We start from the raw sequence: 16,207 nt of genomic DNA on the forward strand, positions 1-16,207 counted from the left end.
AAAAAATATTTTTGCGACAAAGGTCAGAACTTCTATGATGTACAGTAGTATGTTTTGAGGTGCACTCTTGTCATAAATTAATCTTTTACTGTTCCTACATAATTTGCAACAAAAACAGTAATAAAATGTCTATTTAGGAGTCTAAAACCTTTCCAACGATATATAGTTTGTCATGATTAGATTAGGATTTAACTGTAATATAGTATAGAATACAGTAATATAGAAGTAAACCTCTACCAGTGGGACGGTAACAGTTAAGGGGTTAAAAAATGTGGTTAAACATTTTTAACAATTTTAAAAATCATACTTTTTGTGTTAATTTTTTGGACTGTGTAAGAAGTACTGATATTATTATTTTTTCTGTCATACCTAATTCCTTCTTGTTTTTAAAAATTTTATATTTTGGGAATTGCATTGAAGGCAATTATGGTCAATTTGAACTGCTCCATTAAAATCGTACCCAGAAATCGAACATAATACAAGGGTTAAACAATCCTCATATACACACTGAACTGATCTATATCTAAGGCCAGGTGCATTGTATGGAGATGTGTTATAGCCCAAATAACACTGTACTATAAAAGGACATCATATCTTGACATTAACACATCTTTTTTAGCTTTGTACACTCTTGTTTGACTGGTCAGATTTGGAAATGCTGGTTGATTTACAGCCAGTGTGATGGCCCAGGAGGATCACTGCTGACCTTATAGTGCTTGAGCTGTACCTTTCGTACTGTAATCTAGACAGTTGCTGGATTTATCCAAGGCCTTATCACTGGGCAGAGAGGATGGCACGGCAGCATCGAGGTGTGCGGCACTGCCAGCCCTGCGTACGTGTGATAATCAGCCTGGCCTGTGCACTTATGGTGGCATCCATGGTTCTGTCATCACATTCTCATGTTGTATTGATGGTATGAACTATCAGCACCTTGAAACCCAAGAAGTTGGGTTTCCCTCTGGTGCACTATTGGGACAATCAGTTAGAAATGCTTAAATGGTTAGTGTAAAACTGAAATCTCTCTATCTCTCTGATTGCTTTAAGATACTGAGACTATATTTAGCCAGTGACATTGACTTGCTTTCAAGTTTAAATCAGATTGAAATATGCATCAATATATTTTAATGCTCTTTGGATGGCTTCTGTATTTTGATTTATTTTGCAAAGGTATTTGTGCTGTCAAAATCACTGTCAGCTGCTGTTTTTTTAGTGGTGCCTTTTATTAAACAGAGATGGCATAATATCATTTAGACTGACAGTTTTGTTGCACATAAAGTGTACCTGAAGCAAATGCACTACACACACACACAAAAAAAAAAATCATTAGCAATATAGAATGGTCAAGGCGTTTGTGTAGCCTAATTATAAACTGCATCCTCTGGAAATAATAGTCACAGCCAGGGATAAATGACGCATCCATTTGCAATCTGATCATGGGAATTCAAATGTTAACTGATGACTGGCATAACATTTCGGTTATTTAGCCATAAGTAAATCTTAGTACCCATGGGAGTGACAGATGAGAATAGGCAAAGTTTGGAGCAAACAGGTGTTGGGACTTACCATCTCATTGTAAACCATCAGCCGCAGTGACGAAAGCCTTCCAGAGTTTCCTTCTATTCCTCCACTCTGTCACTAAGCAACTGTACAGTATCACACACAGGCCTTTGCTCATACTGTGGCCAGAGGGATGGGGAACGAGCCAGGGTGGGGCAGGGAAATCCAAAGGACATGATGGAAAGCCAAACCCTACAAAAGGTTTTGTTTTCTTTGTAAATACTCAGGCAAAAGTTAAATGTAGCATTCTGTGGGTATTCTATAAGAAATAAATCCATTCGTGTAGCACCAATAGTAAAGCATGGCATCAACAATAATTCAATTTCTAGGGTATGAATGAAGTGAATGGTTAAAACTTCTTCTTCTTAAAACTACCTAATCACCATCTTTCAAAAGCCATAGAAAGTCCAATGATAGCATGACTTTGAGACATATCGGCACATAACGCAAGAACTTGGTTCAACGCAGCCAGTGTTTGAAAACAAACAGACAAAAAAAAAACTTCTAACCCAAATTCAAACAGTACATAAATAAAAATAGCATTATTTTTTTTGTGTGTGTGTGTGTGTGCAAATTTGATGTCTTACATGTGGAATGAAATGCACACTATGGACGATTGAAAGGGCATGAATGATTTAAATAAGATGCCGATTGTTAGAAATTCAACACAGTGGGTTTAATTTTAGGTGGAAAAAATTAAGAACATGCGGATTTCCTGTTTGATCACTTTGAACTTTGCAGTGTATACAGTAATGAATAGATCAGCAATGCTGATAATCAGTTGTGTTTTGAATGGGATGCTAGTGTGTTGGCATCACAACAGGCTTTAGAAATAGACTTCTTTAGTCCTAGAAGGAAGAACTAGACTTCCTTCATCATCCAGCATGGCATTTTGGGTAGAACTTTTGTTGATAAAAGAAGTCTCGTTGGTTAACGTTCTGGTGTAACATGGTCTTTACAGTTTAAAAGACAACTTTAGGATGAGAATGTGAGTGCCCTGTATGCTGTAATGATTAGATTCACATCAGTTCAAGAAAATACATGCATGGCTCCACTGGATTGAGAAGATATAAATATTTGCTGTTACGTATGTATTATACTGTTATATGCATGTGTGCACTGTGAAATACTGGCTTAGATGTTCCTATGTATTTATAGTTCCTGATAAACTGTCCAACCCATTTCAATCACCCCATTGCCCCTTCAAAAGGGGGAGTAATCCAATAAAGAGGAGCACAGGAGTCGCTCCTCCATCTCTCTTTCAAGAACCAAAGACTCACAGCACATCACAGGACAGGCAAGTCATACTTCTCTTCTCTTCTCTTCTCTTCTCTTCTCTTCTCTTCTCTTCTCTTCTCTTCTCTTCTCTTCTCTTCTCTTCTCTTCCCCTTCTCTTCTCTTCAGATTTGACCTATCATCTTTTTTCCCCACTAATTCCACCCACATTAAGCCTGTTGCTTTATATTAGCATCTAGAATGCTGCACTGAAGCTCAAATCGGCAACTTATCTTTCTGCACTAAAATTTCACATTCTTTTTTCAAGAAAGTATCTGCCCATAATATCATTTTCAATTCATATATTGCATTTATTCATGAACTGAATTGAATTTCTATTGTCTTTATTTATTCTTTCAAATAATATATTCTAAAGAATTCTATTCTGAATTCTATTCTATTTTGTTTGTTCAGAAGAACTTGAAATTATGTTCTGACTATCCATGCACAGATGGTTTACTTTCAGGCATTGTTATTCCAATGCTTGCGAGTCAAACGCTTTTCTCTGCATTATATTTTAATAGCTTTAGTGGTAATTTATTACATTACAACACATGAGACATAGAATAAATCCATCAGACTAAGGATTTGTTGTCGAAAGTATTTTAAAACTGACATTACGAAACGATTACTGAGGCACATATGAGCATTTTGTTTGTATTTTTAAATACATGTGGTCTCCATCCTCTAGGTTTGAGATTTATGCTACAAACAGTGTTTAAGTACTGGTATTTTTTTTTCGGTTACTAGTTGGTATGGGGATAAATAAATGTGTCAGGCATCTCCACAGCCACCTGTCATTCCTTTATCCAGTTATGGCTGAAAGGTTCCACACACAGAGGCCTTGTTGTAGTCTTTAATTAGCTGCACATTTCACTTTATCACTCTTGGTTTAATTGGAAATGAAAGTACTTCACATGACTCAAAAGATTCTCCAGCTAAGCCCCTGTTTGTGTCATTCTTATTTAATCCCTTTATGTGTATAACTGTCTGTTTGAGACTATAAGGAGAATGAGGGAGATATGTCTCTTTACTGATAGTCAGGGACACACTAGGGACATCTGGTGCCCAGTGTTGGTGCCAGCCAGCCAGGCAGACACATCTAAGAATCCATTTAGATACAACAGTGTGATCTGACAAATGTTCACAGTGCAGATTTAGCTGACACCATTACTTTTCTGTGGGAGTCATGCACTACATAAAGGAGTTTATTAAGTTATTATGAAGGTCACAATGACCTCTAACAATTTTACCATAGTGCATGATTTGTCAAATAAAATTAATCAGGTTTACATCACATAACTATGGACTACATTTCCGAAATTGTAAACTTACTCTGTAGATCACCCGGTATGCCTACATTTTGCACTTAAGATGTGAAACACAAATCATGACACTTGATGACAGGGTTCAAAGTCTTGTAGAAGCAAGCTAAAATGGTAAATGTGTTTTTAGCTTTTTTGATTTAACATCATTGGTTAGGTTTAGGGTAGACTTTGCTATAGATGGTATGTGAGGCACTCACTGGACATTTCATTTCCAAATTGCCACAATTTGTACAAATAAACAGCATACAATGGTAATATCAAATATTTACTCAGGAAACTAAGGATTTTTTTAACTTTTGAAAAATGTAATCTTAAAGTAAACATTGAACAATGAATAGTGAAGAAAATTGTCATTCACTTTACCAAGTTTCCTGAAGTGACTGAAGTGAAGTTAACTGAAGTGAAAGATGAGATTTATAAGTCTTTTATTGTGTTTGACTGAGACTCATTGAGAAATTAAGCCACAAGTTTGGTGTAGAGCTCAGAATGGGTAAGCATTGTGTTCACAAAAGCCAGTCTGGACACAGTTCTGAGGGATAACGCAGGAATATTAGCAGGGCTTTACTGAGGGAGACACAACAGCTGTGACTAATACATTGGCATGCCTTCCGCTCTTTCTTTAGAAAGTTTGTGTCATGTAGTTAGTCTTTATCTAGCAGATTTTAAGCACTGGTATTATAGGCCTACAAGTTAAGTTTCATGCTTAATGACACCATTTTCAATGACCTCCTCAACCTGTCCACGTTTAAAACACGTTTATCTTTTAGGAATTGTTTGAATCCAAGATGGCAGAACGCTATGACTGCCACTACTGCAAGGAGTCTTTGTTCGGGAAGAAGTATGTTCTGCGTGATGAGAATCCATACTGTGTGAAGTGTTATGAGAGCCTCTACTCCAACACCTGTGAGGAGTGCAAGAAACCCATTGGCTGCAACAGCAGAGTATGTTAATCTTCACATTTTCTATGTTCACATACAGTACAAAATGTTTCAAATACAAAACACCTGGAGCTTCCATTGAAGTACATTTTATAATACGTTTAGTATTTAAAGATATAGTTATTATTAATACTGATTTAAAATGTACTTTAAATACAACTTTTGAAAGTGCCCTTTTTAAAAGAATACTTAAGTGTGTCAAAACAGTGATGAAAGTCTACTCTCTTTAAATCAAGTAGCATTTTATTCCATTAATATTATAAGCAATTACAGTTTTTCTTAAGTATACTTTTTAAGATTTCAAAAACACTACAAATGCACATTCGTTATGATTAAATGCACTTCTTTTTCAAGAGTGCTCCAACTTAAATAGCAGAAATTATTCATAAATATGCATTATTTTCCATTACATCCATTAGAATGATAGTTCTAGCAGACTGTGCACCATATCGCTCAGAACTCAGTACCTAGAGCGAGAAGTCTAAATGTGCAGAATATTTGACAATTTTTATTTAGTAACACAGTGATTTGGAGCTTTGTGTGACTGAGCTCTGAAAGCTGAGAGATCACCAGAGCGATGGGGAGTCATGGAGAATGAATGTCAGCTCATGCACTCTGGACTGAAGCCAGCAGGAAGTTAGTGTTGGAGAGTGAGTCCAGAACCAAATAAAGAGGCCAGATTCACCTTGGTGATGGAAACATCCATTGCCATTTCAAAGACTAATTTAAACTTTTATCAGCTTTAGTTAATATTATAATTTCAGATAAAATAATTTCAAAATAAATTTTCAGTAAAACTTAGCTGTTATAGCTGTTCTATTTTAAAGGCAGGGTATTGTAAAGGCAAGCATAACATTACTATTGAACTGTGGGTTAGGGATAGGAACAAACTCTGAAACCTAATATGTTAAAGAGATAGATCCAAAAATGAAAACGCTTTCATCATTTACTCATCCTTCTCCATTCCAAACCATCTAGGAACACAAATTAAGATATTTTTAAATGTCATTTTGAAATCACACTGAAAGTCCATGCAACTAAAATTGACACGCTGTAAAAGGTACAAAAAAAATCTGTATTTAATATTTATAAAAGCCTGAATTCAAGTTAATTAACTTCTTTATTCATGCAGAAAAAAAAAGATACAATTTTTTTTTACTGGTATGGTGTACCATTATTTACCATTTAGGTAAAAATTTGCACCTTTAGGTAAAAAAGATACAAAGGTGTACTTTTAAAAGGGAACCACCCCAGTGACAGCATTTGTACCTTTTTTTCTGAGGGGGTTTAAATGTATTTTAATTTATTAAATGAAGCATTAACATTTTGGTTGCGTAGACTTTCAGTGGATGAACACAAATTATAAGTGTGCATGGATGTCTATGGGTTTGGAGCAACTGAAAATAATTGCAAAATTTACATTTTGGGCTAAACTATCATTTCAACAACGCTATGGACCTGTGCTATAGAGATGAATCATGCCACAAGTTGAGCAGCTTGTTGAAAAATTTTTTTTTTCATTGCAGATGATAAAACGGGTGGAAAACCCCACCCACTTGCATTAAATGAGGGGAATCAAAATAAGAAACATGCTAGCAACATCATAGCACAGTGCTACAAGCCACTCAGAACACTTTAGCCACAGCATAGCAATGCCCTAAAGAGAAGAAAATTACATATATTATAGTGTATTATTGTAAATATTACAGATGATATATAAGGACCGTAATGGTATACTTTAGAAGTACTTTCCCATCCCTTATTTTGCTATAGACATGTGGTGCTCTTCTCTACAGGCTTCTGTGACTTTCTGTCATTAGTGTCACATTACATGGTCATTAGTCCTGATGAGGAAGATGTCACCAGTCTGGAGGACAGGCCTGGGGTGGAGTCACATCTGTGTGGCCTGTCCTTGGCCCAGTTAGCTGCCCCCCCCCCCCCCCCTCTCTAGTCACAGGCAATCAGAATGACCTCATAGTACAATGGGCCAGCAATTTAACAAGCACACACTCTCTCACTCCAAACTGGTGGATAATTAAAGCAATGGTGTCATAAACTCCTCCTGAGGTGGGCTGTGTTCACAGCACATGACAGACTCTCACTTATGTACTCCTATTGGCAGATCACACTGCGATTGGTTGCAGACAGCAGCACCTGCAGCTCTCATTGGCGAGTGACCTGCTGTGAAGCTGACATTGAGGAACACTTTACCCTCCCGCTCTCCCTAATTAGCTGTTCAAAGGCTGAAAAAGGGCACTGAGGCCAAGCACAGTCACCCTTAAACCCACGTTTAATGCATTTGAGACAATGCAAGTCCAATTTGTCCATACCTGTATGCTTTTGTCCTCAGGATCTGTCTTATAAGGACCGTCACTGGCATGATGACTGTTTCCATTGCTTCAAATGTCACCGTTCTTTGGTGGACAAGCCGTTCTCCACCAAGGACGAGCAGCTACTGTGTACTGAGTGTTACTCCAATGAGTATTCCTCTAAATGTTTTGAGTGCAAGAAGACAATCATGCCAGGTAAGTAAAACATTTGCTGTAACTTTTCCTTTCACATAATGATAAATTCGTCACATATATTGCGTTGGACAGCAGCTAATGACATAATAGGGGTGGTGTTGGCGCAGTGGATAAGACACATGCCATTGGTGTGAGAGACCCGGGTTCGAATCCACTGTGAGACACCAATGTGTCCCTGAGCAAGACACTTAACCCCTAGTTGCTCCAGAGGCGTGCGACCTCTGACATTTATAGCAATTGTAAGTCGCTTGGGGTAAAAGCATCAGCTAAATAATTAACTTTACTATGGAAGTGCTGAGAAATTGAATGGATCAATTTCAAGGGATAGTACACAAAAACCATTTATGCACTTATGTCATCAGTTTTTCTCCCTTACGTCATTCCAAACCTATATGAATTTTATTTATCTTCCACCAAAGTTCACCAAAACTCTGACACTTAAAAAATTAATATAGGCCTAGACATTGTAAATGTAATCCATATGAACTGAATGGTTTAATCCAAATCTTCTGAAGAGATTTCAACAGATTTAATATTGGCTTAACGTTAACATTAATCAACATACATACCTGGGCCACAAAACCAGTCATAAGTCGCACAGGTATATTTGTAGCAATAGCCAACAATAGATTGTATGGGTCAAAATTATACTGATCGACCGGACAGTCACCAGAATAAGCCGGTTTTCTGCATTAAACATTAAATACTGCTGTTTACCATGAGAAAAAGGATGCAATATGGATGAGCACATGCGCAGTAAACATGGCAGGAAAATCCAATGGGTAGGAACTTACGAAGACAAAGATAAATATATATATATATATATATATATATATATATATTATAACAATCAATAGTTCCAATCAAATCAAAGCCACAGCAGAACTGTTTTGTGTCTTCAAGCAAGTTTTCGTTACTGAATGAATCTGCACTTTGAACAAATTAAGTGAGTCAATGATTCAGTAACCCATTCATAAAGACAGTAGTCACTTGTCTAGTTTCTGAATGAATCATCCGTTTGAACGAATCTGTTTAATGAAGTACTAAATGACTCCACCTACTAGTTTGGTTTCATATTTAATACTATCATTACATTTCCCCCCTAAAATTGTAACTTATTTGTATGTTAAAAATGTTTAAAACATGAATCTTATAATACTCTTTATGCATTCGAAAGTTTGCAGTGTTAATGCATTTATGGCACATCAGCTTCATCAAAGAATCTCTGTAAATACATCTAATGCCACTTCAGATGCAACTTCTGTGTTTCCTGCAGTAGAAAGATGGAGTTTATTTTGTAATTCATTTTATTTTGAGAGTTGTTTAAGTGAGAGAACATCTGTAAACTGTCCATATTGGGGGAATTGTAATGTTTAATAATTTTTATTATGTACATTTTTGTTTGTATAGCTTATGCTGTCAATTTAGAAAGAAAATCGGAATCTGCAAAAATCGGTATCGGCCAAGAAAATAAAATAAACAAATTGGTGCATCTCTAGTCAAAATTATATATTTTTTTATTTTATGCCAAAAATCATTAAGATATTAAGTAAAGATCATGTTCCATGAACTTATTTTGTAAATTTCCTATAGTAAATATCAAAACCTAATTTTTGATTAGTGATATGCATTGCTAAGAACTTCATTTGGACAACTTTACAGGGGAAATTTCAACCCTTATGACTGGTTTTGTGGTCCAGACTAGCATATGAGCAGTGACAGCTCAACTGTTGCACTTACCACAATAGAACAAACCCTATTGGTTCTCGGAGAGGCTAAAACATGCTTGCATGATATGTGAAAACTCAGAAATTCATTGGATTTCTTTCACATGTCTTTATCAACTCTTTTATGTTTTAAAGTTTTGGTGGAATGGACTTATTAGTAAGAAACCATGTCAGATACAATAGATGCGGTGTCAGAATTGTTAAAATTACGTTTATTTTTTTTATTAATTTTTTTTACAAGTTGCTTGTACAAAATAGCATAGTATTGTACAATTAAGATATAATACATAATGGCTGAATTTACAGCACATTCATTAATCAAACCAAAACAAAGACAGCAAAAACACACGTGATGCACATTCTCTATTAATCATTTTGTAGATGTAGAGTTAAGAACCGTGTTGAATTGTATGCATAAATGGTAAATACGAACTTCCCTATGGAAGCACATGGGTAGCGATATTCAATTTGCAATGTAATATGCAAAATGACAATGCAATATGTAAAATGACAATGCATTTCTGTATTTACATTTTCATTTTCCAATACATTTGTGCAACGTTTGGTGAAAAATGAAAATTAAAATTAAATTACATAATTTTCATTTGCCATTTCATACACCAGTTTTAATATGTAAAATGAATACTAATTTTAACGCTTTATAAGTTGCAAAATTAAACTGAAAATGTATTACAGAAATTATTATATATGTATAACATGTTCAAGCAAAAACTGTGGCAAAATTATCATTTAAATGCTATTTTTCTTAAATGCATTAACACTCACAGTCAAGACACTTACGATTGCATTTTCATTCAGTGTCCCGCAATGAATGTAGCAAAATTCAGTGTGCACATTGAAAATGCATTCCGAGCCGATCACGTGTCCGCCCCCTCCCGCCATGTCAATCACTGCGTGAACAAGGCGGGGCTTGCAGAAGATCTGAGACTCAAATCTCGAGAAGAGGATTCAAGTGAGAGAACATGGACAAGACAGTTGGTCCGTGTACGTTTTGATCATTTCGGTTTATGGCTTCAATATTTCATTCGCACTTGTGGGCGGAGCTGAAACGCTGCTTTCATCTGATTGGTCGAATCGCTCCAGCTTCAGCTCGGTCTTTTCATTCTTTCAGACAGAATAAGAGTCAGTGCGAGTGAAGCACTGCAATGTCTGAAACCACCGCTCACTGTTAATTAGCATAATATTTGAATCAGATGTAGCTTGGCACATAATTTGTGCTGCTGAGACCTGCAAATTATTTCTAGGCTGTAGTATTGTATGAATATTGTCCCACTGATAAATACAGTGCAAACAGTTCTGTCTCTTTGGAAAAAAGTGAAGTGGAAATAAAAATCAATAATAGACTGAACAGTTCCATGTCTGTAACATTTACCACTCTCATCTTTTAAGTCATAAGCAGTGTTGGGAAGGTTACTTTGGAAATGTAATAGGTTACAGATTACAAGTTACCTTGTTTAAAATGTAATAGTAGTGTAACTTTTTCAATTACTTTATTAAAGTAATGTAACTAATTACTTTTGAGTACTATTTGATTACTTTTTTTAAATTTGTGAAAATTAAAGAATAATAAATAAAAGCATATACATCAACTTAAATACAGTTATCTAATAAGCATGTGACGTATTCTGTGTAATAAACTCCTGAAATATTGGTGTTTTTTTTTAAACTGCTGTCTCTTTGTATATGATGATAGTTTTCTCAAAATAAGTAAAATGCACATGAAGTGACACAGAGCAGTTTTAGGAATTATGAGGAATATTGAGGCGGCAGAGGTTGAAAACACTGCGAGCTTCAGTAGGCTTATGTGTAGTAAATGAAACCATGTCTTTGCCATTAATTTACAGGAGGGGCGGACTGGGAAAAAAATTCAGACTGGAAAATTCAAACTCATACAAACCAGTTCATGGACAAAACTATTTTTTGTTTGGACCTGACATAAAAAAAAGGTTTAAATCTTTAATTTGGGGACATGCAAAATAATTAAAAGTTCTCTCCTGAACTGCACCTTCACTTCCATTTTAAAAAACATTAAATAAAAAAAATCAGATTTTTTTTCAGCTAAATTACTACTGTAACATTACAACAGATAATAATGATGTCCTTTATATAGTATTTTGAGTGATGACTGATGGGCAACGTGCTGCTGCTTGATTAAAAAAACAAAGACAAAAATTCATCTTTACAGATGAAACTGACCTGAAACCCTGAACAGTAGTTCTGCTTCTCTGCTCCAGTCTGATCCAAACCGTTTGGCGGAGGCGCGGAGAGCGCGCGAGTCACGACTAACACTTCATGACTTATTAGAGATTTAATTATCAAATGGCGGATTCGCAAATTATCGCTTTAGTACATTCGGCAGGCAATTATACAATAATGATATTAAATAGTGGGCCAAATCGCCTGCCAGGCCACCGGGAATTGTCCCCCGGTGTCCAGTCCGCGCCTGATTTCCACAGACACGCAGAAAGTCATATATTGCATTTTTGGGGCTTAATATTCACAGACACTAGTCCATGTCATGTTTTGATTCAAGTGAACTGACCTACTTTTGATTTAGTCATCCAAAATGTGGCATATTCCGTCCGCGTTAGACATTTCGTTTTTATGACTGGATTCTACGAACCAAACTGTATTTCCGCATCCCGGAAATTATCAGGGCGGTATGTCTCAGAATAGTCAGTGCAATTTGGGAAAGATATCAGTTAAATCTGTATGTGGATGTGTGTAAATATTCAAATGTAATCCCCTTTGTAATCGTTAAAAATTTCATAAGTAACTGTAATTTAATTGCTCATTTTTTCTTAGTAACTGTAACTAATTACAGTTACAATAATTTTGTAATTAAATTACGTAACGCCGTTACATGTAACTAGTTACTCCCCAACACTGGTCATAAGGCACTAGGTATGTGTGTGTGACATTAATAAATAATTGTAAAAATTAATATTGTTACATTTCTGAAATAAAAATAGTAAAATTAGCTCTATGCTCCTCAGTGCTCCTGTAGCCTACCCCAGAGCGCCCTCTCGCGGCTGTAGACGGTAATGTTTTCTCTTGGTTCTGAATAAATGCGACTTATATATGTTTTTTTCCTCGTCATGACGTATTTTTGGACTGATGCAACTTATACCAAAAAATACGGGTAACATTATTATTAGTATTTATTATGACAGTAACTGACACAGACTAGAACTTTAATGTTTCACCAAATTCAGCTCAGATCTTCAGACGCGTCTGACTTGTGTTGCTGTATAACTGGCCAGACTTACCTTCACAAAAAAATCATATTTAATTTTATTTCATAAATTTAACTATATTTATTTCCACTTCACTGTTATCCAAGGAGACAAAACTATTTCCACTGTTTTTATCAGTGGGACAATATTTATACAATACTATAACCTAGAAATAATTTAACGGGGTCTCTTGCAAGTCGCAGCAGCACGAATTATGTGGCCAGCATCATCTGATTCAAATATTATTCTAATTAACAGTGAGCGGTGGTTTCAGACATTACAGTGCTTCACTCGCACTGACTCTTATTCTGCCTGAAAGAATGGAAAGACCGAGCTGAAGCTGAAGCGATTCGACCAATCAGATGAAAGCAGCGTTTCAGCTCCGCCCACAAGTGCGAATGTAATATTGAAGCCATAAACCGAAATGATCAAAACGTACACGGACCAACGGTCTTGTCCATGTTCTCTCACTTGAATCCTTCTTGAGATTTGAGTCTCTTGACCTTCTGCAAGCCCCGCCTTGTTCACGCAGTGATTGACATGGCGGGAGGGGGCGGAGACGTGATCGGCTCGGAATGCATTTTCAATGTGCACATTGAATTTTGCTACATTCAGTGCGGGACACTGAATGAAAATGCAATCGTAAGTGTCTTGACTGTGAGTGTTAATGCATTTAAGAAAAATAGCATTTAAATGATAATTTTGCCACAGTTTTTGCTTGAACATGTTATACATATCTAATAATTTCTGTAATACATTTTCATTTTAATTTTGCAACTTATAAAGCGTTAAAATTAGTATTCATTTTACATATTAAAACTGGTGTATGAAATGCCAAATGAAAATTATGTAATTTAATTTTCATTTTCATTTTGCACCAAACGTTGCACAAATGTATTGGAAAATGAAAATGTAAATACAGAAATGCATTGCCATTTTACATATTGCATTGTCATTTTGCATATTACATTGCAAATTGAATATCGCTACCCATGTGCTTCCATACTTCCCCAGTATGTGCATGAACCATAGCTAAATGAAGACATAATTTTCATTTTTGGGTAAACTAACCCTTTAACACACAGGTTATAATCCCTTCTTGCTATTATCCAGCCAAGTTATGTAATACTTGCTTGTTTGTATGCATTTTTCTCTATTTCTCCAGGCTCCAGGAAGATGGAGCATAAGGGGAACAGTTGGCATGAGACCTGCTTTACCTGCCAGCGCTGTCAGCAGCCTATTGGAACCAAGAGCTTCATTCCTAAGGACAACAATAACTACTGCGTGCCCTGCTATGAGAAACAATTTGCACTGCAGTGTGTGCACTGCAAGAAGGTAAGAACCACAATGCAAATATAAGAACCACAATGCATTTTACATTGAATAAAAAGTATTATACTTGACATCACACCTTTATCACTTCTTCTCAGCCAATCACCACTGGGGGTGTGACCTACCATGACCAGCCATGGCATAAGGACTGCTTCTTGTGTACTGGCTGTAAGCAGCAGCTCTCTGGCCAGCGCTTCACCTCTCGTGATGACTTTCCCTATTGCCTCAACTGCTTCTGCAATCTGTATGCCAAGAAGTGCACTGCCTGCACCACCCCTATTAGTGGTATGAGCAATAAACACATTTACATCTCCTTATATTTGGAAGGTGCTTATCAGACCAAATAGAACCTAAACACATTTAATATCTTTGTACATAAAGTTGTGATGAAACAGAATAGTGACAGATCTTTTCATTCTACATTGTGACATATATCTAAATAAAACAGAGATTAATACTTTATTTCTTTATTACAAAAAACATGTTTTTTTTTTATTCTCGCCACTTTTTTCAGTGAAAGTGAATCAGTGTTTTTTTTCAAAACTATTACTTCAATTACTTTGGATTTTGTCATTTTTGAGCTTTTGATGGACTAATTGAATTCTAATGTTAAATTCTAATGTTTATTATATTGGGGGGAAAAACACGTTTTTTTTTTTTTTTTACTTTTTGTCTTTCATGGAAAAAAAAAGAAAGTCCTACAGGTTTTGAATGACATAAGGTTGAGTAAATAATGATTGGATTATTCTGGTGGACTTTCTGACCTGTATGAGTCTCACAGCAATCTTCTTGTCCGCACTTTAGCAAACAGTAGTCATATCTCCCATGATATTACTATCAAAGGCTTTGTTATTTGTTACTGTCATATCCTTTACAGGTCTGGGAGGCAGCAAATACATCTCCTTTGAAGAAAGACAGTGGCACAATGACTGCTTCAACTGCAAGAAGTGTTTGGTGTCCCTGGTGGGCCGTGGCTTCCTGACGGAGAGAGATGACATCCTGTGTCCTGACTGTGGCAAAGACATCTGATCAGACAGCACAGCACTGCAATTCCTAACATTTTATTATTTTACTAAATAGCTTATATTCTTAAGAGTTCGATAGCAAAGCTTTCATCAAAGGTAATATACGTATTTGTCTAATAAAAGTTATCTTTAGATAATTAACTTTCAAAGAGGACTGTGCATGCCAAGGCCTAAAATTTTTATAATATTCTGTCATGATTTTGTGGTCTTTAGCCAAACCAAAAGAAACATATGCAGTGTGAAAATAATTTTTATTTTAGATATAGAGACATAAAGCACAAGGATTTTTTACATTTTAGTATACTTGCCTATTTTACCTTTTTTGTGACTAACATTGGTTTTGACTCATCAATCAATATATATCATTTATAGCCTGTGTGAAGAATTTGCTGGAGCACATAATAAACTTCTTGAAAAGACATTCATGTAAGGCTCAGTACTGCTTACAGGAGATTGCTATTATAAAAAAAATGACTCACATCCAATGCATTTCGTCTAAATATACCTCAGCTGTTCTTTCTCACATTTCAGTGAAACCCAAAACAGAGCCCAAAGGTTTGATTCATCACGCATCTGTCTCTGTAGTTTATTAAAAGCAATGTAGGTTTATTATACTCAAATCTCACTGGGGGTTGAATTTGGAAATATGGAAAATATTTCATAGATGACCGTTATTAGTAATATTATTATAATGTAAGTTTATTTCACAGACCCTGGTAATACTTGCTTGTATTGATGCCTATTCTGACATATTCCATGAATAATGAGATTACTCGTGCAGGCAACAAGAAGATACAATATAGTGAAAATTTTTAAAATGTTTCCACCCTCACCAAGGAACAATATTAGTATTATTATTTTACCATGGTGGTCTTCAGATGTTGGATCAGCGTAAACTAGATTTCTGGAGAAGAAATTGGTTTATAACTCCCTCTTGTGGTAACATTTGTAATTAAATTATCAACTGTTGTACGCAGAAAAATCCCGATTCCTCAATCACATAAACTTAACGTTACGTCTTTGTAGTAACGTTAGTTGTAGTCCATATTTAGTGACTTTTTTTTTTACCAAAAACAAAACGGAAACACAAACAAATAAAATAATGACATCAGAGTTCACGTTTGATGTTCTGTTGGTCATCTTGTAAAATAAAATGTGAATCGAAACCGTTAGTTAATTAATAATAATAGTAATAATGATAACGATAATAATAACAGTAATTGGAAGTGCCGAAGGAGCCCAT

General features: G+C 35.7%; 1 protein-coding gene across 1 annotated transcript; it reads left to right on the forward strand.

The window, feature by feature from the left end:
* The first annotated feature begins 2,759 nt into the window (after window positions 1-2,759).
* Window positions 2,760-15,385, forward strand: fhl2b (four and a half LIM domains 2b). Its single transcript, XM_059571379.1, has 6 exons — window positions 2,760-2,854; window positions 4,928-5,101; window positions 7,449-7,623; window positions 13,773-13,942; window positions 14,038-14,224; window positions 14,817-15,385. The coding sequence occupies exons 2-6, from the start codon at window positions 4,946-4,948 to the stop codon at window positions 14,966-14,968; spliced, it is 840 nt and encodes a 279-aa protein (XP_059427362.1). The 5' UTR covers window positions 2,760-2,854; window positions 4,928-4,945; the 3' UTR covers window positions 14,969-15,385.
* Window positions 15,386-16,207: the final 822 nt, after the last annotated feature.

Source organism: Carassius carassius, chromosome 17, assembly GCF_963082965.1.
Source record: "Carassius carassius chromosome 17, fCarCar2.1, whole genome shotgun sequence".
In the NCBI taxonomy this organism is placed as follows: Eukaryota; Metazoa; Chordata; class Actinopteri; order Cypriniformes; family Cyprinidae; genus Carassius; species Carassius carassius.